This window comes from Varroa destructor, unplaced genomic scaffold (genome assembly GCF_002443255.2).
Source record: "Varroa destructor unplaced genomic scaffold, Vdes_3.0 BEIS01000001.1, whole genome shotgun sequence".
Taxonomy (NCBI): Eukaryota; Metazoa; Arthropoda; class Arachnida; order Mesostigmata; family Varroidae; genus Varroa; species Varroa destructor.
Genome location: NW_019211454.1, coordinates 11,340,330 through 11,367,454, shown reverse-complemented (window position 1 = coordinate 11,367,454; position 27,125 = coordinate 11,340,330). Strand labels below are relative to the sequence as shown.

Here is a 27,125-nt window from a genome sequence, read left to right as displayed (position 1 = left end):
TGTATTTTTACAACACTTATATAATCAATTCAATCGTCGCAGGTGTTAGTTATGCATGGTTAATAGTTATTGTTTTAGTAACAATTTCTGTAAAAGCACTCAATAAGTAACTTGTAATTCGTATAACGTAGATTTTCTTTCATATTTCAGTCATGCGAGAACACTGTGAAAGATAAGCTTAGGTGCTTTATTTTGACCCAGAGTCAAGCACATCTCTTGGTTGATGCTTAGTCGAGCTAATTATTTCAGACATTGAATCGCACTGGAAATGATTGATTTTAACATTGATAATACCTCGTTTGATCTTGATACAAACAATATAAGGCCGGATATACCAGTATCTATTAAGTGGGCGCATTGGTAAGGTCGCTGTATTCTACAACGTTTTCTTTCCGTTTTACCTTTCCACTTTCAAATGATAAAATTTGTATTATATTGTAAAGATTTTTTATTAGAAATACGTCGTTGTTAAATGTCTAGATCGGCCTAGGTAGCCCAGCAGTTCGGTCCCGAACTAAGTGTGTGCCGATATATCAAAATAATGATACCCAAAAAATGTAAAAAAAAGCGATCACAAAGCTTTTAGTTATTGCCATTCTGAAAACAACTACTAAACGATTTTAAATCAAGTTCCAACAGGAGAAACTTAGACAAAAGTGTGTGAACACAAAATCAGTACTATATACGAATAAGAAGTCGGCGGGTCACTTTATTCGACTTAGTCAATTTGACGCAATAATTCGTATTATTTTGAAATAAACATTAGAAGTAGTTCAGTAGTCTGGATATAAGCGAACAGGTGCATCCATTAACAGTACGAGGGTTCGTTCTTCGGAATTCTAGCCGACCTCTTCTCGATTATAGCTAATCAAGATCAATCTCTTATTTAACTAGGTTATAATGACAAATTTTACTGAAGTTTATTTACATATACACGCACAACCAACTCGACTAAGAAATAGGTAAATCTATATAAAAAAAATTAATGCATATATTTGCCGAGCTAGCTAAATAGTAGGTAGAGAAATAAGCTAACCTCTGTCGAATCTACCGAGGGACATTGATGGAGGAAGTTAGCAGTTAGCAACGTACACTTCTACGCCTCTGTAGTCAGCAAATACTATATGCACTTTACTACAGCGCTATATAATTGGAAATCTCCAACCATATAACAGTGGGTGCGGGACGACGCCCACAACGTAGATTTAGCAAATTCAAATAATACCCTTCAGGTGCTTATTTGATAGAAAACAATGAGCATTTTTAGATAGCGGTTTGGATTCATTTTTGACATCATGGCCAAGAAACATTATATACAGTATAATATTTTCCCTGGGATCGTTTTTACTTTCGAGCTGAAGAGTAGAGGGTAGGTAGCACGAACATGTACGAACTCCTGAACTATAGAGCAGTTCCACTACCCTGAAGACCATCCCAACAGATAGAATTCGTATTTTCAAGCCTAAATGATAATAAAGCTTTATTTCGGTGTAAATTCTTTATTGATTTGAGTTTTTCGTTCTGTTAGCCAACGTTTGATCGTGATTGTCTAGACGAGTAACTAACGTAGGATGGCTGCTACGTTTGTCTACACTGGCTGCTTCCACGCACAGCTAGGATGTATTGCATATTGAAATTTTTGGTTTATACAAATATATATAATATCTATATAAAGCTATTGAGAATTAACGCAAACATAGTAGAAGCTATTATAACACAATTATTCGGGAGGTAACTAGGAGCTAAAGTATGAAAAATCTGAATATTTTTGTTCTGAAAAATCGCCTAAAAATAAAATCCCTAAAGATGTATTGGCGCTACGTTTTAACTAAATATACAAAGAGCTATCGAACGCAAATATATCGTAAACATTCTAGATTTAAATTTAGAGAAAATTACGCTTAAAAATGAGTTAGATACGCCAAAAAATTTGAATCTAAAAAAATTACATACCAGTAGAAAGTGTCTTTCAAAAACCTCGTAATTTGTAAGAAATGCAATAATTCCAATCAGCAGTTATTCTTTACGTCACGTGATTTCAATTACAGTACGAATTCGATGTCCAGACCACTTGTGAACTCATGTAAAGGCACTTCTATCGTTTGTTTTAACGCTTTCTTAATGGAGAGTGATTGATTTGACGTTATCATATCAACATTCCTTTATTTATTACAGTCTAGCACATAGTGATGCAACACACTCAAATCTCAGTTACAGGGTTTTTGTCCTAGACACTTGTGCGCCAATCCGCTTGTATGAAAGTGTGTCTCATGGATGGCAGTGGATGACCGAAACGATTATATGAACGCCCGTAACCTTCCCGAACAAACAGTTCAAATTATACAGCGTCTAATTTTTGCGTGTAAATGTTTATATGGTAGTTCTGCGAACAAAAAAAAAAGTGTAACGATTGCATTTAAATAGTAATTTATAGAACCAACATATAAACCCCTCATGTGCGAACAGTAGACCTTGAAGAAGTATTGCGCAACAAACATATGTAGAATTAAAACGAAATATAACTAAGATTTATCTAACTATGCAAAGTGAACGGGGCCCATGCTTTTTAGAGAGATACCTCAGCTTCAAAGTTTCTTCGAAGTGCTCACACCATATTGTTTCGTGAAATTGCCGCTAAGGGCATTGTTTTACTTTATTCTCAGGCAAAAACAATATATTTATAAGGGGCGGCATGAATTCGAATTTATTAATATTATACTTAGATACCTTTAAATAACATTCTAAAAATAATACGCACAATTTGATCTTTAATTATGACATCAAAATGAATGGTACATGTTATATGCTCTCAATTTTTATAGGGAAGATTTTTGCGCACGCGTTTCCAGAAATCTCTGTGGTGCTGAGGCTGGCAGTAATGTTGCGAAAGGAGCCCTTTGTTTAAGATAAATACAGTGCTTTTTGTCGGGCTCGTTGCAACTATTTTGAGACCGCTAGGCAAACTGCAAACTGGTACTCCGGCTCGGCCTGCAACCAGCCCTGTAATATATATGTCCTCGATATACAAAAACGGAGGATCAAACAGATACTTCAGTAATCGCTCGAGTGCCATCTCGGTGAGTATGTACATGGCGCCTCGCACATGTGGCGGGAATATATTTGAAGGGAATTCATGATACGTGAGACCCCACTTCTTGCATGCTGAAACATTACAACGCGGCACTGTGTATGTGTCCTGATAGAGTCCGTAAATATTGCCATTGGTAAAATGGTCAAGGTAGCTCAACAGCAGAGGTGTATTAACAAATGTATCATCGTCCGCTTTAACGATGAGTCGACGGTCTGGCCAGCGATGTTCACTCGCCCACAACATTAACGAAATCACTTTCAGCGTCAAATTTCTGTAGGTGTCACTAAACCCTACCTGTACGATATCATCAAACGATTCATGTTCAGCTTCTATGACCCTCTGGTGATACTTTGCTCTGGTGCCGTTTGGAACACCTACAAAAAAAACGACGCGAATTGTTCGAGTCGTCGCCCACGTGTCTCGAATAGCTTGTCGCTTATCAAAATTTCCGGGAGCCGATGGCACACATACGAGGATACTGCCGTCTGTGGGAAACTTCGCTGTCTGAAGCAGTACTGGCATCTCGATGTTCCAGGAACGCTTTCGCGCTCGTTGACGACCATCGAACCCCATTATAACAATAGCGAAAATGAGGAGAATACCACCTCCGAGGACTGAAAGAAATCGGCGTCGGAAACGGCACCTCATCTAGACGGTTTATTTGACAGTCAGATTCATATGTCAGGCAAAGTGAGCCTTTGTTGGCTGTCCTCAAAGCAGGCGATGGTCAGTAATGAGGTGCGTTATACCAATAGAGGTTCGTCGTTCACCTGATTACCTCGTTTCATTAAGGCTTCCTTCAAGTCCATTTCAGTAAGCGCTTTCATAGCGGTCGAAAGTACATTACATGACACCGAAGCGGGGTACGTCGACAGGAACAGAGCATGCTTGGTCCATAGAGATTACAGTACCTGAAAGCAGCTGCGGTTTAAATTGATCAAAGTAAAAGCATGTCTGCGTTGCAACAAATGTGTTTTCTGTTTGTAAATAGAACGATGGTTCATAGCATGAGCAGATAGTAGACAATATTACGTACATTTCAACTCCGACCGGAAGTTTTCATTGAAAAAATGTGAAACAGCTTCGAATATTACAAATAAACCTTACGAAATGTATTTCCACTTGAGAATCGGAACCAAACTCGGTCACTCTAGAATCATTAGCGTGTCACACTATTTCTCTTGTGATAGAAAGATCAGTGTACCACCCTTTGATCGAATATCGTTCGGAGATTGACGACAACGAGCTCGTCAATGACCTGGTAATCTTGGCTCACAAAACAAGTATATTAAATAGTTTTACATGACGGTGATGAACATGTAAGTGTACCTGAGACTCTACATTGGAATTATGTGCGACACATCAGTTTATACGGATTTAATAATAGTAGACTCCTATTGAACTCAATAGAATAGCTGCGAGTGATTTTTATTTTATTCTAATGCAACAGCTAGTAATGCGGACACCGCTAGTAACCCGCTGACACCATTATTGGAACTATACATTATAAATGGATGGAGTTGGCTTCCATATACATATACAGTGATCCCAAATATGTAGAAAAATAATTGACATTGTACGATTTACCTTTGTGTTCTTTAATATCCTTCGTCTAGGTTAGCCCTTAACTGAGAGATGATATTCGATAACGCACGCTAAGAACGGACCTGTTACACTGGTATAACATTAATAACGATTACGTGTAATTCAACTCGGCTAAAAAAAGGGGATACTTTATGCGGTGCAGGAGAAGTAAAGCTTCCTCAATTGTAGATACGAAGTCGGTAACTGATGTGATACATCATCTTAGTCATAGCCATAACAAGTTTCATTCTAAACTCTGTTATGGTTTCTCTTCCGTTAAATTTTTTGAAATCCAGACCCTAATCACTGACTATGAAATAGCCAGGTTTATAATTAATGCACTTGAATGTATTGCACTATGTTGATTAATTTACATAACAAATGGAGTAAGCAACATTTGTACGGAACTGTACCTTATAGCTGATGACTATTACCTATTTTTTTTAGTGGTATAATAATAGTCATCAACGACACCTGTATAGGAAAAAAAAATATAAATGATGTCGAATGGATATTGATCACGGATTGGCACGGTCTGCTTCATGACTTGATTTGATCCTCTTCACTGTCCTGTTTGCGTGAATATGTGGTCCTTGAATTTAGCTTATTTCTTGCAATTTTATATATACATCTTTGCTGATCTAAGATACGATTATCCAAAACGGTTGCCTGATCCGGAGTTCTTCGCGGATTCATTGAAGTGCCCCGAGGCAGCTGCAAACGGGGCACGCCAGCTTGCTCAGTAGCTAGTCCGGTGATCTAAGCGTCCTCGGTGAATGGGAATGCTGGCTTAAACAGACTCTCGTAGATTTGGTAGAGCGCTCGTTCTGTGATAACAAAAAATTACTGGTGCAACAATTGTGGAAATATGTCAGAGGCAAATCCACCTTCTGTGAAGCCCCACTTGCTGCACCATTCAGTTATTAGGATATCGGCCATATCTCTTACCGTTCCCGAAGTTTTTTACAGTCTCAGATAAAAGAGCCATGTTAACAAACGTTTTGTCGTCCGCTTTGATGAGCAATTTCCCTCCGTTCTGTCGCCAATCCATGACCCGTTGAACTAAAACAATAGACTTTAGCGTAGGATTTCTATAATGGTTTGCCAAATTGATCTGTATCATATCGTCATACGAATCGCATTCTTTCTTTTTGCGTAAGATAATTGAATTTCATAGAGTAAACGCGTGGAGGCACGTTAATCTCATTGCGTGCTGAGTAATGACAAAGACACATAGTATAAAGTACGTTAACCCTTTGCATCGTTATTAAATTCAGCTATATTCGTCAAAATATGTAAATATATATATATTTTTTGCTTGCTTTAACTAAAGTTGTTAACTTCCCGGGAGTACACGGTGGACCAACATGAACACCTTCATACACACTTCCGGTAATGCACTCTTTGCTAAGGGGCATTTTTTTATCTCTTAACGAACTTGGAATTAATTATTTATTATTGTTTGACACTATGTATGCGCTGACAAAAACTACCTAGATCGTCTCATCGTAAACGTCATGTCCTAGCTTTTAGTACAAGAAATGTCTTGAAATTAAAACAAATTATTAGGAGAGACCGACCCTGTATAGACGAGGGCCGTTAACGTTGTCTGAGCGTAATTTCTCTGAGATGTATCAGTTCTGTTCTTAAACGACACAACGTTTATGCTAATGAAAATATAATGAGCGAACTAACCTGTATTAAAACGCCTGAGACAAGCAAATTTAACGGCGCTTAATACCAATGGTATACTCTCGTCTGTATTGAGGTGCTGCAAGAAGCACCGCTAAAGCGAAAAGAAGCTGAAGCAAAGCTAAGGCTGTAAAACTCTAAGCATATATTTAGGATAACTGAACAAAAACGAGGTGGACTTTTACAACGACTCTCGGTCGTCCCGATGAGATAACGTTCGACTTTGTTACCCGCTTATTATTGACTTATAAATATAATTAGAGATTCATTTTAGTTAATCGTCTCGTTTATCATGTGCCTTCAAACCCTTTGACCGAACTTCGAGTTGAATTCTAGTCAGTGTATAACAGAAAGCTGGAGAGGTCACTCCTACTGGGCTAGAATCAGGCTTCTGACCTTTGATTGTAATTCAAAATGGCTGCTCGTTAGTCTCTGCCTGTCCAGACAAGTCAGCTATTAGCCAATGTCAAACAAAAACTGATTTTACCTGTTGAGTGTCGTATTTGAAAAGATTTCTGCACCGCGGCCTAGAGCTGGGCACGCGAGATCCCTGAAACGCTTCGTAAAAGCACTTTGTTTCTCCAACCATGAATAAAGTAAAGAAAAGAGGAAAATTCCTTCCCTCTTGAGACCGACGTAGATCGATTGAGATTTTTCGTATACTCGTTCGTGCTAGAAAGCAAGACGTTTTAACCATACGACTTCTATTTGCGTCCAAAGGTACACTTGACTATCGTTTCATTATTGTTTCTATAAGGTATAAATGTAGAGAGCATGTGTTTAGCAGATCTTGTAGAGTGGTAACGTAGCCGCCCTCAACTCCTGATACATAGTTTAAATCAGCCAGTAATCGAACCTATTATTAGTTAAACTATTACTAAACCTGTTAATAAACAACGAACTATCAACGGCGGCACTTTCGTTCGTAATATAAATGCTTGCTTGTTAAAATACTATCCATCGATATTATACTGCTCATAATTTATACGATCCAAAGACAGTAAACAGTGTCGTTTCTATAAAGCTGTGACACAAGCACTTTCTTAACGATACAAAATCGAATCAAAAGCGACTATTACGTAATACCTGTCTTTGCCAATAGCAGTCGAGAAGACATGCATGTAGGAATTCTAAGATTTTCTGCCTTTACCTGTGGCTTCACTTACCCTAGGTAACGTGTTTAACTTCTGACCAGAGGCATTATGAAGTTGAGTAGTCTGTACGTTGAGATAGACTACATTTCGCCTCTCTAGTAGAAAAGAACGACCATTTTGCGGCATTCACGTCATAAAAACAGACCACACAGATAAAACCTATATAACGTATTAGCGATAAATCAGCCGTGTCACCTACAACCCATTCCATAGAAAATATGAACGATAATCAAGAGCTCCAGGCGTTCGTATGTATGCTGCCATTTTCCTACGTAATAAAAGACTAAACGCAGCTTATTATCTTGCCAAACCTTTAAAGGCACTTGGTTTCAATCAACTTTAATATATTTCATCACAACATGTTACGTACTGTAAGCTCTAATCAATACGCTTTAGTCATGTAGTAAGTGACAGGGACCAATGCGTTTAGTATGACTTTGGTTAAACCAAATTTGAGAAGAAACATATTCAATATGAAACAAAAAAACAAACATTAACACGCGTTAATATATTTTAACATTAGAATAGCCACCACCTGGCGTTGTTTATCTTTATCTATAGAGAAACAAATCTATAATTAAAAGCTGTCTTATTATGCATACGTACTTCCGACCATTTAGAGAGCAATGTGGCTAAAGATCAGTATGGCATAAAGTAAGACAAGTGCCACAAAAGATTCAGTTCTTTTATATTAAAAAGAACTGGAGGAGAGCTCTCTAGACTCTTCATCGTTGCCTCTAAGGCTGTTAAAAGAAGTCTCGTTGTCTTTTCACTAAATCAGTTTTTGACAGCTTCAAATTAATTCGGTTACTTTCCCACCTAGTACATCTAATGAATATTTTTTTAAAATTTATCTTTATTTATAAAGAAATCAAAGTTTATAGATTAGTTATTGTTTTTAGCGGTATGCTTAAATCGGCAAGGCATTCGTTATATAATCGTGGTCACAAGTAGTAACGAATCCTACTAGACACACAAAGAATTTTTTCAAGAGAGTTTGAATAATACAACTTAGGCTTGACCCGACACCACTGGGGCAAGGACTATTTCATAATGGCCGAGCCTAGCGCTGAGGGTTGAACCTAGTTCCACTAAGATCATTATTACCCACTAATTCGCAGCTCCTATCCTATGCTTAATTCTGTAATCATTTGATGATACTGCGGATTGGTAAGAAGGAATAGCAAGTACTGTTAAATCGATAAGTCGGATTCACATCAGTTAGGTTCCGCACCGCACCAGAAGACCTAATTCCTGGCGAAGAGATATAAAAACCTTCTGCTCTACTTTCGAACCCTATTTGTTGGCATTATCTTTCTCCTCTGGAAATGGCGATTTACAAAAGTATTTTTTTCTTTAGCTATCCTGTATTTGCCGCGCTAGTATTCTTGAGACGTGCACATGTGACGCGTCAGCTTTCTTAGCTTTTTTTGTCAAGGCTCTCTTTACCTCTGCATCAAAGAAAATCATCCTAACGTGTTTCAGCGCCTCGCATGGCGCCAGAATATGAAATGCGTTGTCATCTACTCTACCCGTGCATGGCCGGTGTGCGCCCTAAGGCGGCTTCCCTGTTCAGTGCAGGCGATGTTAAAACTGCCAGTGCGCTGTTGGACTTGCCCAGGTTGTCCATCGTTTTTAACTTTTACATCCCATAAGATAGTTCCCGTTAACACGAGGTCCACTTGTTTTGATTGTTCTGTGTGCCTAACATATGTTTATGGCTAAAACGGTTTAGTGCTTCGAAACAGTATGCTGTCGAGGTCGGAGCCCTTAGACTGGGGCTCCAAAGCGGAGCCTTTCTTTATTCAGTCTACGCGCCTGCACCGTTAGTGAGAAGTCGGCCGCGTATGCCATTAAATCTACCTCCATTAGAAAGTCTGGTAGTCGTAGAATTCTAGTGCAGGTTAATACATCGGCAATCATGGTTAAGGAAACGCCCTGATTGTCACTGTCCGACCGCTTAGATAGCTTAAGACCTGCGCACAATATACTCAGAGCCATTTTGTCTTTCTTCAGATACTTCGGGAGCATGTGCCATGGCAGAATATTACATGCGTTTTTGATATCCAAGGAAATAGCCCAAAATGGATTTCTGATTACAATTTGCCGTCTCTTTGCTCCCCACGCTTTGGAGGACTCTATCAATCGCTGACAGAACTGACCGACATTTTCTGAAACCGTGTTGTCTCTCTTACAACAGACCGTTCTTTTTTGTGAAGTTTCAGAACATCCCCTCAGAGATAGCATCGAAGACTTCCGATAGCAGCCTTAGTAAGCAGATGAAACAATATTTACTCTTGTTTTTAAGTGCAATGTTTTCAAGTTTCTACAATCCTGGGAGCATCCAATCTTGCACGACTTTCATGGTCATCGTGGCTACGAGTCTGGAAAACTCCTAAATGGCAATCTCAACGACTCCATCTACCCTCGCTATTATTATATCCTTGCGTTATGCATACTCGCACAGGCTCGAAAATAGCTATAGAAGATGACGTACTCAACTCGGCTGCGTTGTTTATTAGCACACTGTCTAAACTGTGTTATTTAAATTTACAGTCTTTTAATTCTTAAACACCAGATAAGTTTTCCCAGTCATTAGCTTTTCGCCACGAAGGTCGAACCGAACTTATTTAAGGGAAATAATTACATTTGTTAAATTCGTTCTTAAAATTTTCTACGTTGATATATAATAGTAATTTGCGTATAGTTAAATATGCATTTTTTCGTGAATCTATACTACTTTAATTGCTGAAATGTTTTAAGTAAGTTGCGACCTAAGTGGTCCATTACCGTCGCGGTTCGGTGATTATACCAGTCGATTCAGAGTCAATTATTTTACGAGAGATTCCCAATAATCCGAAATTGAAATCTACAATCAAGTTCTAGCGCCTAATAATTGTAACATTTTCACTGAATGGTAAACCAGTGTAACTAGGTTAAACATTGATAACGATTCCGTGAGAAATGTTTTTATGCTTGAGATTGATTTTACCGTTAGATTTGACCTGTGGCTTAGTTAGGTTCCTTATCCACAAGTGTTCCTCGTGTAGCAAGCACTTGTAGCTTCCTCTACTCGCTAAGTGTTGGCCCGGTCCCATAGACGGCTGCAAACTGAAGTTGTGGATAATTAACAGCAAGCAATTATGGCAAGGCTACAAATTGCCGCTTGTGTGCGACAGGTTTCTTCAGAAAACTTCCTTTAACGCCAGTCACAATAAATTATTGCTATTCATATAACTGATCCCCATACAATCGATGTTCAAGAGCCAGCAGTTCAGACGTTCAGACAAATACGACTGCATATTGGCTGCGATAGGTTACTGAAACGCGGTAGAAGCCAACAGAGTTGCAAAGCTTAGAAGATAAAAATAAAAAAACTTTCCGTGCGACGAAAAGCCTCGGAAATTCTGTGTAGCGCTGTCTTCGCAATACAGCCTCTGCTGTGAGAGCACAGCTTTGGTTAAATATATCGATGAAAGTACAATGACTAATATAGACGTCCTCTTTCTCGTGTAGCGACATTCTTAATAGCTGAATATGCTATAGAAGGCAAAAATTAGCTGCTTGTAAAAAAAAAAATCGTTTTTTCCAAATTACCATTAAAAAAACTTCCGGTTCATTATTTGTATTGGATAACTTGGAAACATGTTCAAACGACTATTGATGATTTTGATTTTGTTATTGTGGATATATCTAGTCATTAAGGTACTCGTAATATGGCAGAGAAGAAACTGTAAGCGTAACAATATATTGCCACCCGAATTTACAATAGTATATACATCAATACGGGGCAAACGCTACGCGGTACGATGCTCTAACGACGCGTAATTGATATATGATTGGTTACTGATATTGGCGTTCGGTGTTGATTAACTATTCGCACAAGCTATACATCTAAATGATATATAGAACTTGTATAGGGCCATCTGACAGCGAACGACATCTCCTAACTGTTGCTTTAATTTTTACGTCCGATACTGCCGTTACGCATTGTAGATATTGCCACCACGATTAAGTAGATAAGGGCATCCGCTGCTACCCTATCCAACGGCCCAGCTATCCTCGCCATGGCTTTGTACTTTTTAACAGTAACTGCTTTGTTATGAACTACTACAAATTTGATAATGAAAATTATTTGTCTCTAGGAGGTGTGCGCGTTGTCCTGCAGGCACTGGGAGCAGCAAAAAAGGCCTTTGTACTCTGTTGACTGCTTGCCTACTTGCACTGAAATGAGGGCGCTTTCTAACTGACTTAAGATTAATCACGGTTTCATCGTAAAATCGACTGAAATCGCACGAGTATAATTATATACAATATGCGGTTATATTTAATAGTGTAGCTAACGAACGCTTGGAAAAGGAGATTCACATACGTAATATGTATTTACATTATGGAATAAATAATGTACGCTATAAAAAACGATCTACTTATATAGTAATAACTGATATCTTATCGATAACTGAAGGAATCATAACTTATTATTAACGAATAATGATGATTTTTGAGAAGTCAGATCATCGTTCTTCGCCAATTTCTTCAGCACGATGAGAAAGTCTTCTCAGCGTTGAGGTCGAGTCGTGGTTGAAACGTATCAATTGCATTAGCGCCACGGTGGATGTTTCTGTCAACACATGCAAAACATTTTGTTCAAATATCTACTTTCATTCAGAACGTTCATATGGTATAAAGCACTGGTTTGGCAGCAATTTGTCTTGAGCAAATAGAGTTGATGTAAAGGTGCTTTACGATAAATGCACCATTGGCTAAGGCTTAATTAAAAATTGCAGCCTCTGAAAGTAGTAATCCTATAAAGTAATCGTTTTTGTCACAAAATTCAGTCACTGTTGTAACATGGCTGTCATCTACCGATAGCTTAATTGAGTGCATCCGATGTAAGTGAGAACGTGCCTGCGGCGTGATTTTGAATCTTCGACGAAACCTCTAAATCCGACAAGATCAGTCACGTTAGAAGATTGTTTTCTTTCGATCATTATCGTATACGCGAAAAGCGATAATGGCACCTACGTTAAATAATACTTAGTGGATGATTCGGTTCACGGGTTCATTTCTCGTGTTTTTGCGCTGACAGCTCCAATTTGTAACTTAAACTATTGACTAGTTATTTTCGAAATATTTTTTCGTTCATCCTCAAGTAGCTTTTTAATGAAGATCATGCGTCAAGTGGTATTAGTAAGCAGAGCCTAACAACTTCCTCATTGAAACGTTCTATCGGCAGAACGGTTTTTAAGCCATTTAGAACCAAACATTATTTTGTTCTATGTTTACAGCTTGTTTTATGTAAATCATTAGATTTTGCTATGATAGAAAATGATAAAGATTGCCCCATATGCCGCAGTCGAGCAAATAGTTTAGTATGGGCTACAGTAGATGACAGACTTCCTTTAGATAAAAATAGATCGATAAAAACTGTCAAATCTAAAAGCCGTGCATGAATCATGCTGTGCCTATTCAATACCATGTACCATGTATTCAGTACCAAATAAGACGTAGTCAAAGGACACTCAACAGAGAAAAAAAAATAGAAATAGCTATGCTAACAGCTCGTGTCCTCGACGATTACCCCCTAAGGCGCAGTCACATAAATCGTCAAGATAACGCTTTTTGCGAGATATTTACAAATTTTCTAACATCTACATAGCGAGCCATCGCTTTTTGTTTCAGGCAAATCACTGTTTGAAACAAGTAGCATAACATTAATATATACCATCGAACACTTCGGCTTTGATTTCTCCCACCAAATAATGTTCGATGCTATTTTAGAAAAATAGACTTTTTGGGGGAAAATGTGCACGTTCAATCCTACATTGTTGTAATAATCTAATCCTGGACTACGCGTAACAAATATACATTTACATTTACACAAACCTAAACTGGTGGTAATTCATAAACCGAGACGAAAAAAAAAAACAAAGCTTTCAAAATGTCCTCACTCGATACGAGACGAGAATAATTTAAGCTGGTCGTATGGAGCCTACAAACGAGACATAATGCTGTTAATGAAAAAAAATCAATTTTTCGTAATGTATCAATAAAGGAGGAATGGTATGCGTCAATACAGTGGTATAGAAGTGCAATTAAAACATCATATTAGATTTATATAGCAAAAGATGTAGGATCATGTTGCAATTATCACTGGTTTTACCGTAAAGTAATTATATCGCTATTTGCTCTATACGCCTAGGTCTTCACATTCTGTCTGAAGACTGCAACACGCGCTCAATACAATTAGCGCCGATAATAGTCAATTATCTGTGGAGTTATGAAAACCAATTTGTGTATATTATAAGCAAAACGTGTAACAATATGCACTCGAAATGTTTAAAAAAATGTATTCAACGATATAATAGATGCGTATTTTACGTAGTCGTCGACCTTAATAATTAGAAGCACGGCATACATACATACATCAAAATGATCCCTAAGAGCCTTAACTAGGACCAACTGGCATAATAGCACACTGTACTGCCAATCGGAAATGAACTATCATTCAAATTAGCAATTTCCGTCGGACCGTTATGTAGAGATTTGCGCATCCAGTAACTTAACAGAGCATTTTAGAAACTATGTCAATTCAGTTTAAAATGCAACAGGACAAGACATAGGCGGCCTTCCAGGTTTCAGTTCTGCTATGGACTATCTTCGCAATGAGGTATACTTTGAAGCATACACAATCAATGAAAGAAAAGCAAGATGGCTGTTTGAATACTCAACGCTGGCTGCTCTATCAGACGTTTTTTTCCTTAAGACGATTTAGCACTTTTATTACCCATACCAAAACAAATTAAAGGGAAGAATTGCGTCAGCTAAGGTGTCGTCAACTCCTCTAGAATAAGCTATGCATCTTTTTCATTGTATAGTATCGAAAAAGACGTACAGACTTCGATTTCGAGCTTCGATGATCCCACACGCAACAAGGCAGCTTCACTTTATACTTGTAGATATCTGCTAAACCCGTTCACATTTCCTATGTTTGCCAAGACGAAAAGGACTCGCCATTCGTATCAGAAGAAAAACACGGACTACTAAAACCTATACGAAACCATGGGTACCCGTGGTGAACCGAAGCTCACCAAAGGAATATTTCCTACCACTCACTTACAATTCATGATACTTAAGGGCGTGAATGAGGCCCATTCAATTATTTGATAGTCAATAAATCTACAGTCGTATTGTGCTCTAAGAGGCCATTGCGGTGCATTACACCGTCAGAACAATGGAGGTGGCCAGAACGTAAGCACTTATAAAAATTACATTGGGTCACTGCTTAGTTGAGCGCTTACCGGTGGGAATCCGTGCGATCATCTTTATAAATTGAAACTTACTTGACATAATTCGTTTAATCTAGCGTCACTATCTGAAGGAGCGAACACAAGCCCATGCTTTTTTTTATTTCAATATAGGTATTTTTAGGGATCGCGATAAATGGCTAATTTGTACGCAGCATTTCTGATGGAACGCCATCTTAGTCATGGACCAACGAATATTAGTTGGTAATATCTGTCTTTTAAGTATTAAAAGGAAATGTTGGAGGCTGAATTTTTTTATACCATATAATTGCCATGTTATATTTTTTCGTGCCAACCTACAAGCCTACTCTTTTTTATCGCACTACCGAAATAAACAAACAAATTAGAAGAGTCCCATAAAGCAAGTCAGACCGTTAGTAAACAATTCCGTACATTTTTCTTCCGCTTATAAGAAACAGGTAAATCAGTGAATCTGTAACACGGGTCGATCATTGGACCCTTGGCAATAAACTAATAAGCCAGTTTAAGGACTCTTTTGTCCTAGCTGCAGTACTCTGTTATGCATTCAGTCTTGCCCTATTCGTAACGTCTATGAATTATAAAAGGAAAAATAATATGGGAAGTCGCCACGGCCATTCTGCGTGGTATCCTATGGAGCGAAAGCGTATATAGTTCTGCATATTTAAGGATGAAGCGATAGAGGTCTGAGTAAATGTTCGCTATATTTCCTGTTGTAAACAACATGAGCGCTATTAGGGCTCACGGTTTCATTAGTGTATAAAACCACTGCAACTAGTGAATAAGCGCAGCGCGACTTGCTGCGAAGACAAATTATCCTATTTGACTTTAACTAGAATTATTAATTATTATTAGAATGAGATTTGTGATCCTTTAGAACCCATGTAGTATATATATATATATATATATATATATATAATGAGCATTATTTTGTCTTTAGTAGAACGTCCTTTTTCTTATGGCTTCGTCTGAACAAACCAGCCGCTCCTTCATAGGCGAACTATTAAGAATTTTTCAAGCCAAATTTTTCGGTTAAAAGTAATTTAATTATTTTTATCGATGTGTTTTTTTTATAGTAGATGCCTAGGTGCCACGCTAGGATGATAACACTTACATAATCAAATGATTCCATCAGATCCCGAACCCCCTTACCGCTTGTGCGGCAGAATGCTATTTGTACGAAGTACACCTCTAGCTTCTATCATTCTACTTTGATAATATACAGGCTTACGCCTATCGAGAGGCATTTTGTAGGACACCGAATTAATTGTCACTATTTATGGTAAGTGACAAATATATGGACTGCTTATATTAATGAAGGCGTATTTTTAAAAATTAATCAAAAGCCATCGATCTAAATCTCGCTTTTGATACACCCTGGGGTGCCAATGGCAGAAAGTCATGCAAAGTGTCTTTATCGGAATATATAATGTAGGCAATCTCACACAGCATCGGTGAAGCTAATGAGTTTATGCAACCGAAGCAATCATACGGAGCCAGCCTAACATGTCGGAATTCACACTCAGTCTTCAAGAACGCCCTATACCACATAAGGTTTCCTACGTATATACACGAAAAGCGCTTGTTGATCTTATGTAAAAGAATATCGGAAAAATTTATTAAAATTACTTCTCATATAACCACTGGTATTGACATGAAATTTTGACGACTAGCTTATGCATAGTGTTGGATTTTGGCTCTTAAATACGGACAGAATATAGGAAGTTAACAGTAATAAGATCCCATGATCTACCCCAAGTGGGGCGACAAGTAAAGTGCCCTGTCGTTGCAACATCTCCATGATCCTATTTACTGCGCCGTAATTGACGGTGCTATCATATCAATCGAACCGCAAAATTTTTTTACATACTAACAAAAAGCTTGGTAACAGAGAGTCCTGCGTATAGGAAGTCTGCGGCTGACGCGACCACAGACTTCCAATAAAGTTATATTGCTAGAAAAGTGTGTTTGAATATTTGTGTTTCCTGCAAGCACAGTTCATTAGTGTGTCATACCGTCATATACGAACTCATATTGTGGTTCTCTGCATTTACGGTACACGAAGTTAGAGGGGTGTTGTGCTTTGACATATCGCAGAGAGTCCGCATAGAAGGAAGGTAAATAAAAACTGCTCCAGGCTATTTCTTTTTATTCAAGATCATAAGTTCGAATAAGTAAGCGTTTATGTTCCAGTCGTTCCAAATACCCTTTAATCACTGAGATACTAGCAAAGGCTATTTTCCGATGCATTATTGGATGTCTGCACCTTTCTATAATTGGGGTAGCAGATGCTTTACTAACGTTGTCATCCTCCACAACTAGCTGGCTCATGTCATTTTACAATAAATCCTCACTAGGGAAGACCCATGTCGATGGGGAATAATAACAGTTGGAAACAAAAATAAGCGCTGAGAAGCTAACTCTTGCAGTGGTGTTATAACCTTAACATTTCCGGAAATGCCTACAAGCTTAACATTTGACAACACCCTTTTTTTCGGCAGCTTTCTCGCGAATCAGATTACGGTGAATCAGATACCAAGTATTCAGAAGTCATGAATTTTAGGTAGGCCAGTGTAGTGTTTGTTATAAAACGAATAGCCAAGCCGTGTGAAGACTACCGAGCAGGTCGACTACGCGAAAGTGCCTGACCGGCAAAAAGATTAGTTGCTATGGTGATATTATTCATTAGCGACAATAAGGATCTTTGGCTCGGCCGAAACACGACTAAGCTTTGCGCCTTAGTATAAATGAGGGCAAACCAAGAGAATAGCCGTAGAAAGGATAACACGAATCTTTCGTCCTGGTCGAGAAAACTGATTGCCGACGAACAGGAATTTCAGTGCTGTTTGGTAAACTTTGTCTGAACAACAACGACTAGTCTAGGCGGGCCGCTCGCAAACAAGATTAAGAAATTGGATGGATAAGACGCGTACAAATAATGAACGCAGAGCCCTTAAAGGCCAGTTCTATTTTTCTTTTATAGTTTAAAGAAAAACTAACAAAAGTCCTTGATTTTTAACATACTGATCTCAAGAGACGCCTGGTAGTCTTCAGAATTTAGCATGTAACAATCTTACCACGGATGTCCCACCAGATGACGACATAATGTACTCGAATGGAGACGAATCTCTATTTTGTTATAAACAATGTTATAGTTTGGTATTTCGTTCATCCAAGCGAATGATTTATACTTTGTCTAGTTCTATAAATATTGTATAGGTATGATATCTGGAGGGATATATCGAATAACGAACGAAAACTTTCAGCGGGACTAGAATCACTTTTACGAAAGCTCATTTAACTAATGTATCAGGGCCTTTCGCTAAATGAACTTGATTAAGACAGAGAGATTGATATTTGTTTATTAGCGATCTGAAACTGAGTCGAGCGTTATCTATATAAACGGGCCTAATTTAATATTCAACCGAAATCAATAGTCCCGATTTGGACATGACGAATCATAATGAATTACAGCTTCTAAGCTATCGTCGTTTGTCCAACAAGCTGGTAAGCCGATCAGGGTAAGCCAGCTTCACTTGTACGTAAACATTTCTAATGGATTTAAAGGCTATAACACGTTGGTTCGTTGCAGCAGTATATATATATATATACTTACGTACTTACAGAAGTATAGCTGTACGGGTCGAGAGATGTGCCTATGAGGCTGGTCGTAACCTTATTTCTAGCCTCAGTTTCCTGCCGTGAAAATGTCTATGTTTAAAACAGGTTATTTTATACAGAATTGTTTTATTTAGCAATCGCGACGTAGGAATTGCTTCCAAATCTAAAACCCCTTTACCTTAGAAAAACAGACTTGATAACTTTTTAAATTTGATTATTTCGCATAACTTACAGAATCTGTGCTACATAATGGCCACTGTGGTCTGTTTAGGAAAGGTAAAATAGTATCATTCGAGACCAGTGCACTAATCTGTGAGGTTCAAACATATCAATTTCAATATTTGTTACTGAAACTTGGAGCTAGACATGAGAAATCTGAAGTCTAGATCGCCGATTATACTCATTAACGAATTATACTCATTGGTTAACATTGCGCTTAAAAACAAGAACTACTTTAAAACAGTGTCTACGGTACCCGTTTCCGCACTCCATAAAGGAGATCCAGAAGACTAACGATAGATAAAGGCTAAATCCGTATGTTTTCAAGCATAGCATGGTTACCGGATTGAACATTATATATATATATATATATATATATATATATATAACTGGTCTTCATTCTTTTCCATTTGCGAGTTTAATCGGCCGACTACATAATCGATTTTTAGTGTTAAAGCTAGGCAAAAAAGTAACACTGTGTGGTGACGCCCTGTAGTTTGTCATTACGTAGGACTGGGCTTCTCCTCACCCCACTGCCTTGGCGAATTCTCTGCATATGTGGTTGATCTGTTTTCCTTTATTCAAGCGCATAGGAAATTGAACGTAGATGTAAGGAATCAATTCAATACGCATGTGAGTTCTGGAATAAGAAGCCTCCTTTGTTAGGTTCGGTCAAGGGCTAACGTTTAGCACGTTAAAAACCCTCATTCTCAGTTAGGTGTGATTGTGTGGACTAGATTCTGCGCGGCTTAACGTTTTACTTGACCAGTGATTTTTAGATGTCTGGACTGCTAACAGGGCTATGCAATGTAACTTTGACTCAGTTAACCTATAATTTAACCCTGAGGGCGGTCTCTAATTTCATATTCAGCTTTAGCTGTATTGGTAGCGGCATTTTAATTTCGGCTTAGTAAAATCCATTAGGACGAGTTCCTTTGGGAGCTTTACTGTGTGATCTTTGGTAACTGCTGGCAGATGGAGAGGTTCAAGAATCGACGAAGAGCTCTTTGGTCGAAACGCAACCAACTAGTCGTCAAGCATACTGAACAATTCAAGATAGGCACCCAAGAAGCACGGCGCATCTCAATATTTTATCTAATAATAATAATAAGTAATGGTGAAGTCGCAAAGCGTTCGGCTCGGGGTGATTCTTAATGAATGTGCCATATCTTGTAGTTACTTTCCGATACTAACTTAATCAGAACAAATGTTTTGAAATGGCAATGTTACTCGGTTTTTTTTATTATATACTAGCTCATTCAAAATATCATAGACGGTTACAATATCATGTATGAGTCTTTTCTGATATATGTTCGTAGCGGAACGACTGGATTATGCGGTACACTGTTGCACTGACTGTAATGCGCATCCTCTTTGGACAAATCGGACGAGCTTAATATCGCTTTGAATGTCACTGCACGGTAATTTGGAAATTAATTTCGACTTCAGGGAGTATAATATATATAGGACCCAATTCGGGACGGCGTGTTGATACTTAGTGGAAGAAGGCCCGTAGTTGCACGTATGATGTTACCAGAATTATCTGAAACCTTCCTATTGTAATACCGCAAGCTTTCATTTTAACAAACCAACCGCAGCATCTGGTTATTCTAAATCGGTTGAACGAGCGTATTTGGATTGTATGTTGAGATGTTGTATACATTGAACATATATTTCATGTATTGTTGAAGCACTCCAATAGTTATTCTAATATCACATGAATGATTACCCTTATATTACCCCCAATGCCACCCTAATAATCACTCTGACATTACTCTAATATTACCCTTATATGACCCCAATAATTACCCCGATACCGCCCCAATAATTACCCTAATAATATTCGGTAATTACCCTAGTATTATTATCCATTCCATCCAGCGTATTATCCAATGCTTACCTATAATATTACCCTACTATTATCTAATGATTACCTCTAATATAATCCAATAATTACGCTAACATTACCCTAGTATCATTTAGTAGTTATCCTGGTACTACCCTAATCTTATCCGAATATTGTCCAATAATTACTTTAATATTACCCTAATACAATTAGATAATTATCCTAGTATTACTCTAATATTATCCAATGATTACTGCTAACATTACCCTAATATCACCTTGGTGTCTTTTGCTGTTATTACCGGTACAAAAGTTACCAATAGATAGCTAGACATTTGTTTTTACTCGTAGCGATTTTTCCTTGAACGTAGTAGCCAACTTAAAACTTTAGTTCATGATCAACTTAAAAAAACCACCGACTAACTTGAATAATTTTACTATATGGTTGGCTCCCACCATGAAACGCAGTGGGTATACATTCCGTTTTAAACCTAATAAGATGGACGCCCATTACTGAGGCTGTGCCTCCTTTCTGTACATTTATCTGTATTTATTATTTATTTATGAACAAAAGTTCATTATTTGTAATTTGCTGTTCCTAAACACCTTAAAAATATCATTAAATAAATCTTTGGTTTGTCTTTGGTCTGGTGATCCAGATAGGAACACATAACACCGTGTCTCCGTAATATGTGCAATCACTTTTGAAGCAGAGGGCTAGAGTCCTAGACCGGTCTAATTTTTGTGATGGCGTGTTTCCTGCAGGAGCGTTTGTTTCTCCTTTGCGTGTTTTCGTAAATTCGGTGGATATCAACTGACATGAACTGATGAGTCCTTAACCTTTCGGCCTGTGAACGCCCATTGAAAACCACATCTTTGTACGAACTAAACGATATCGGATTAAGGTTGGTACACACGGCTTGCGATATATTTCTGTGATTGGGCGTCTGCACCCCTTTGTACGTCCTTTTTGTAGCATTGTATGCTTTTCTAGGTCTAATAGATCTATATCAGAGTGCCTATACTACTACTGCTCAACAGCTTGTCCGCTATTATTGATCACCGCTGCATCGTAAGCACTTCGCCGGTCTTAGAAAGCTTCCGCACACTGAAGGCTGAGACCCTTCCGAGAGCGTTACCAGTTACTTGATATCAAGCACCACCGTATCGGTACCTGGCATCTTAAAATCTTTATCGTTTACCCTACAGTTTCACTGCCGAACTATTTTCCTTTTGGGAGCAAAAGTTATAATGCTTTATATAATCAATTACTAAGCTAGAGAACGTAATGCCATACAACACGCATTTTGCGCCTTTCTTGCTTCAGGAGTGAGTCCGTTTTTGAATGTAATTTTTTGTTAAATAGGCCAACGCTTTACAGTATTTTATCGCTCGTTTCGCGTAAGTGTTTCTTATCACCTCGTTCGCTTCTCGTTTCACCAGGTTATTTAGAGCATACATTTTTTCGTGTGAGATGAAATTCTTGCAGCTGCGAAGGAGTACGACCCGTCTTCATCGACGACTTCGTTTGACCCCACTTGTATAATAAATGATCAATTTTTTTTACCTCTGATAAGGATCGCTCTTAGGAGACTTACATAGGTTTTCTAGAAGTCCCATACACGGTGCTTCGAGTTATAATCTTTATAGCAACGAAATATAGGACCGTTTATACGTCTCTCTGCACTCTACGGATCCGAACACTTCGCATGTAAAACTTGTTACCATGGTCGTACAAGTAGATATTTAGAGTTACTACGTGTTGTGTAACTTGATGTCTTTCTCTTATAGCGTATGCACTATTTATACGTGTACGCTGAGGATCCAAATACAATCACTGAACCATACACGGGGCATATCTTACTGGCATTTTTGGTCCTTCAGCTTCAACTAAACGATACAGTTTATTTTGATGGCCCAACCTGCTGGTACCAAATGATTTGTAGTTCGTGTCCTAATCTATTGTCTAGGAAAAAAATCGAGTAGTTTTTCATGCTAAGATGCTGTGATGGCTTCGGCTTGCCGCCATTAAAATACGATAGACGAATACGACTCTTCACTCACAGTTCACATTAACGAACAATAGAGATTAATGGACTCCTGACAAACACACTTATATAAACACACTGCCTTTTTACCACCTTTAACATCCTCTTTTCCAAGGGGACTTAAGACTGCGGAAGGAATGCACGAACATTTTTTGGGATCTTGTTCTGTTTAAAAGACTGATTAGGGTGCAGTTACACGTTTCGCACAGTTAATTATGGCAATTTATTATATTATAACGAGCTTCCTTTCAAAACATTTGCATGGTTTCGCTCAACTCAATGTACCAAAAATCTCGCCGTCAGTTACGCACGATGTAGTATGCGTACCCAGCTTGGGCAGCAGTAAAGACGTCGACCTTGCGATCCCTTAGGACGGTCCTGGCACGCTCACAACTTTGTACCAAAATAATCCTGTAATTGTACGCCCAGCAGAATCGTTAAAGGACTAGAAATGTTGTGTTAGGATGTTGCTGGAAGTTACATTGTTTCTATGTGTATTTCGAAACAAATATAGAATAATTCAGTTAGTGAGAAGTCACAGCTCAGAAGTTGAACGATTCCTTGTGGTTTTCGGCAGCCATTGTAATACATTTCAGTTTGTTACTCAACGCATTTCCCTTTTATGAAACCCAAAACGGATGATGTTTCTCCTGTGGCTCCGAGCACTTTATGCATGAGTATATACACCATGGTGGTGATGTTCTAGAGAAATAGTTGTAGTTTGCTCATTCGGCTTTAGTTTGTTAGATACGTCGACCTTCATACATGCTTCTGTATAAAAGAGCAGGTGTAAGGGCGAACGACTTCAGTTATTACGAAGGTCAATCGGCGCACTCGACAATACGCGTGCCTATCAAAGGTAAGGTCCAGTATTTCGCTGCTATCGGAAAAACCTCAGTGAAAACTTCCCTTGACACCTGAATAATAGATACGGCTCGCAGCTGGCAACAGCATTTTAAAGAAGCTAGTCATAGGGTTCAGGGGCAAGACCGTAATATCAAGAGCTGCTTCCACACACTTCTTTCTATATGAAAACGTTGGTGACTTAATCAGTTTCTAGATACATATTTGAAAATAGACTGCAGAGTCAGTAGTATCAAGCTGTCGGATCCCACAGCTGCATATAAGCCGCAGGGGTAAAAATATGTGACTAAAACGATCATAGACGAATAGTATGTATCTCTCCTTTTTTGTCACTCCTCGATTTTTTTATATGAGCCCATAGGCGTAGGGGCAAATGGTTACGGAAAAGATGAGAAAGTAGATAGACGGATTAAAAGTTTACGACGGCATCTCGTTTACTTGAAATTTTTCAAACTGACTGTTGGCGTGAAGTACCTCACGATTTCCGGTCTTGGAGTTTTTTCGTCGAACACTGTTAGGAAAGCCGTGAGATAAGCGCGTTCAGCTACGTAATCAAGCGGCCTTCAAATGCGTGCCTTTTCATTGCCATTACTGGCGTAGTTTCCACCTTCTTTTTACCTACCATCCCGTATACACGATTTTCCGTGAAATTTAATTGTTGACGCATTATGCGGACCAGGCTCCATTGCTAAGGCACTTGTCTGGTATTGTGAGACCCCACCGATTAATCCCCGTATCATTGGGTCATAATTCGGAAGCAACTTTCAGCGGAGCGATTTGCGATAATTCACCATCGGTACCTTCAAAACCTTGAAGCTTTTCCTTTTGAAACACTCTGTTCGTACGTTAATTCTTACTCGCAGCACTTTTCATTCTCCGGCTGCAATGATATGCTAGAATTTCACAACTCAGACATTCCGCGCTTTATACTTGCTTCCATATTGTTTCATTTATTTTTTTCATGTATTTAATATTCAGTCTCTATTTCCCGACTAAATATGGTCTTCAAATACTCAGGCTTGAAGTATGGTACGATGATGTATTGCGTTATTTAACTTTAGGGCTCAAAGAGTTTCGTTCGAATCCTAAAGCTGCTAATCCCACAAATTACGTGCGCTCCTTTAAGTCGAAGCTCATAAACTTTGAGAGTCTAATGCGTAATTATTGGAGTGCTTCAACAATATATGAAATATGACGGTTCAATGTATACACGTTGTGTATACAACGTCTTAACATACAACTCAAATACGGTTGTTCAACCGACTTATGGTAACTAGCTGCTGCAGTTGGTTTGTTCAGGTGAAACCTTGCGGTATTACAATAGCAAGGTACAAAGTTCCCTAGAACTAATTCTGGTAACATCGCATGTACATCTACGGACTTTCTTCCATTAAGCATCGACACGCGTTCCCGGATTAAGTCCTGTATATGTTATACATCTTGATGTCGAAATTAATTTGCAAGTTACCGTGAAGTGACATTCAAAGCGATATTAAGCTCGTCCAACCCTTTGATGCGGCCCATTTGTCCAAACAGGATGCCCATTACAATCTGTACGACAGTGTAGCGCATAATCCAGTCATTTCGCTACGAGCCTATATCAGAAGAGACACATACATGATATTGTAACCGTTTACGATATTTTAAATGGGCTAGAAAAAAAAGCAAGTAACGTTGTGATTTCAAAACTTTTGTTCTGATTAAGTTTGTATCGGAAAGTAACTATAAGATTTGGCACCTGCACCAACAATCACCCCCAGGCCGGAGATTTAGGACTCAGTCGCATCTAACTGAGAATGAGAATTTTTAACGCGCTAAACGTTGCCCCTCGATGGGACTTAACGAAGCAGGCTTTTTATTCCAGGACTCATACGCGTATTGAATGGATTCCTTACCTTTAGGTTAAATTTCGTATGCGCTTGCATAAGGGAAAACCGATCAACTACATATGCAAATAAATCGCCAAAGCAAAAGGGTGAGGGGGTAGCCCAGCGCGTCGTCCCGCAGGGTTACTTTCTTGCTTGGTTTCAACACTAAAAATCGATCGTATAGCTGGTCTGTTGAATTCGCAAATGGAAAAAGAATGAAAATCAGTGCATCAGACCAGTTACATATATGTTTTACTGCGGTCTCCGAAATGTTCAATTCGGTAACCATGCTACGCTTGAAAGTATTTGGTGTACGTATACGGATTTAGCCTTTATCTATCGTTAGTCTTCTCGATGTTCTTTATGAAGTGCGGAAACAGGTACCGCAGATATTGTTCTAAAGTAGCTCTCATTTTGAGGCGCAATGTTAACTAATGAGTATAATTCGTTTATACTGGCGATCTAGACTTCAGATTTCTCATGTCCAGCTCCAAGTTTCAGTAGCAGATATTGAAACTGATACGCGTGAACCTCACAGATTAGTGCACAGCGTGATCTCGAGTGATAATATTTTACCTTTCCTAAACAAACTACAGTGGCCATTGTGTACCACAAATTCTGTAAACTATGCGAAATAATCAAATCTAAAAAGTTATCAAGTCTGTTTTTCTAAGGTAAAGAGTTTTTAGATTTGTAAGCGATTCCTGCGTCGCGATTGCTAAATAAAACAATTCTGTATAAAATAACCTGTTTTAAACGTAGACATTTTCACAGTAGGAAACTGAGCCTGGGAACGAGGTTACAACGAGCCTAATAGGCGCATCTCTCGACCCGTACGGCTATGCTTCCGTAGGCGCCATATATAAGTATCTATATATATTTAGTTATTCGGATTCTGCAACAAACCAACGTGTGGTAGCCTCCCAGTTCGCTGTTTAAGTACGGCCGAAAACAGCTAATCGTGATCGTTCTATCGGATACATAGAACAAACGACAACAGCTTAGGAATGTTAGTATGCAAATAGCAAAACGCTGTGTTTATTATTTGTTTTATCTAGCCAAGTTTCTAATCATTTAGATTTCCCACGTTCTCCAAGTGTTTTTCGTTTCTAGCATTCTAGCAAAGAGTCCTCGTAAACACGACGAAAAATTGGCTCTGTTTTTTCTAGCCGAGTTCAAGCTCTCGGTTTATTTTAATTTGTGCTAAGGCGGGAAAACCTACTCGCGTTTCGGTTGTCTTTCAGTGTTCTGCGAGACTGGCTTCTTCCAGCACGAAACGAAGTGTGTCTACAACCACTTTACCCTGTATCTTTAAATTTGGCGGGCAACTGTGACAACACTGTTTACCTTTTATATTATATATGTTGTTTGCAACAATGCCAGCCTATCATTCGAGTCCTAGACAGAAGCGGCAAAATGGAGGCGCATGAGAATCGTCGAATCGTTGGATCGAGAGCGTCGATAATAGTGCAGTAATATATATAATATAGCGTTATTCATAATAGGGCCTTTTCAAATAAACGCACCATATTTTAAATGAATATACTTCTGTTGCTTCCTAAAATTTACCATGTATCAATGTGTAATTGTTACTAGGTTTTCTACTAATGCGTATATTGTTGCGTGTAGATGCTTGGTATAACTAATTAATGATATCGCCGTGGTAACTAATCCTTTTTTCCGGTTAGGTGCCCTTACCTAGTCGAGCAGCTCTGTAGCCTACGCACGAGTTGGCTTCCCATCTTCTAGCAAGTACTCTATTGGCATCAGGCGAGATATGGTCTTGCTGAAATCAGTAACCTTTGAATGCCTGAAATCGGGCTCGCCCTAGCTTGAACTGAATCTACCGTACG

The 27,125-nt window shown here is 38.6% G+C and overlaps 1 protein-coding gene and 1 long non-coding RNA gene across 2 annotated transcripts; one reads left to right on the top strand and one right to left on the bottom strand.

Moving 5' to 3' along the window:
- Window positions 1-2,677: 2,677 nt before the first annotated feature.
- Window positions 2,678-3,739, bottom strand: LOC111249712 (beta-1,3-galactosyltransferase bre-2-like). The gene has a single exon (XM_022803948.2). It carries the CDS (start codon window positions 3,737-3,739, stop codon window positions 2,810-2,812), a length of 930 nt encoding a protein of 309 aa, XP_022659683.1. The 3' UTR covers window positions 2,678-2,809.
- Window positions 3,740-4,214: 475 nt separating this feature from the next.
- Window positions 4,215-26,813, top strand: LOC147758256 (uncharacterized). Its single transcript, XR_015319830.1, has 2 exons — window positions 4,215-4,352; window positions 26,517-26,813. It is a non-coding gene; the product is annotated as an uncharacterized LOC147758256 (long non-coding RNA).
- Window positions 26,814-27,125: the final 312 nt, after the last annotated feature.

What these genes read in the sequence shown, in the direction of transcription:
- LOC111249712 (XM_022803948.2), bottom strand. Translation starts at nt 3,739, where the DNA reads ATGAGGTGCCGTTTCCGACGCCGATTTCTTTCAGTCCTCGGAGGTGGT.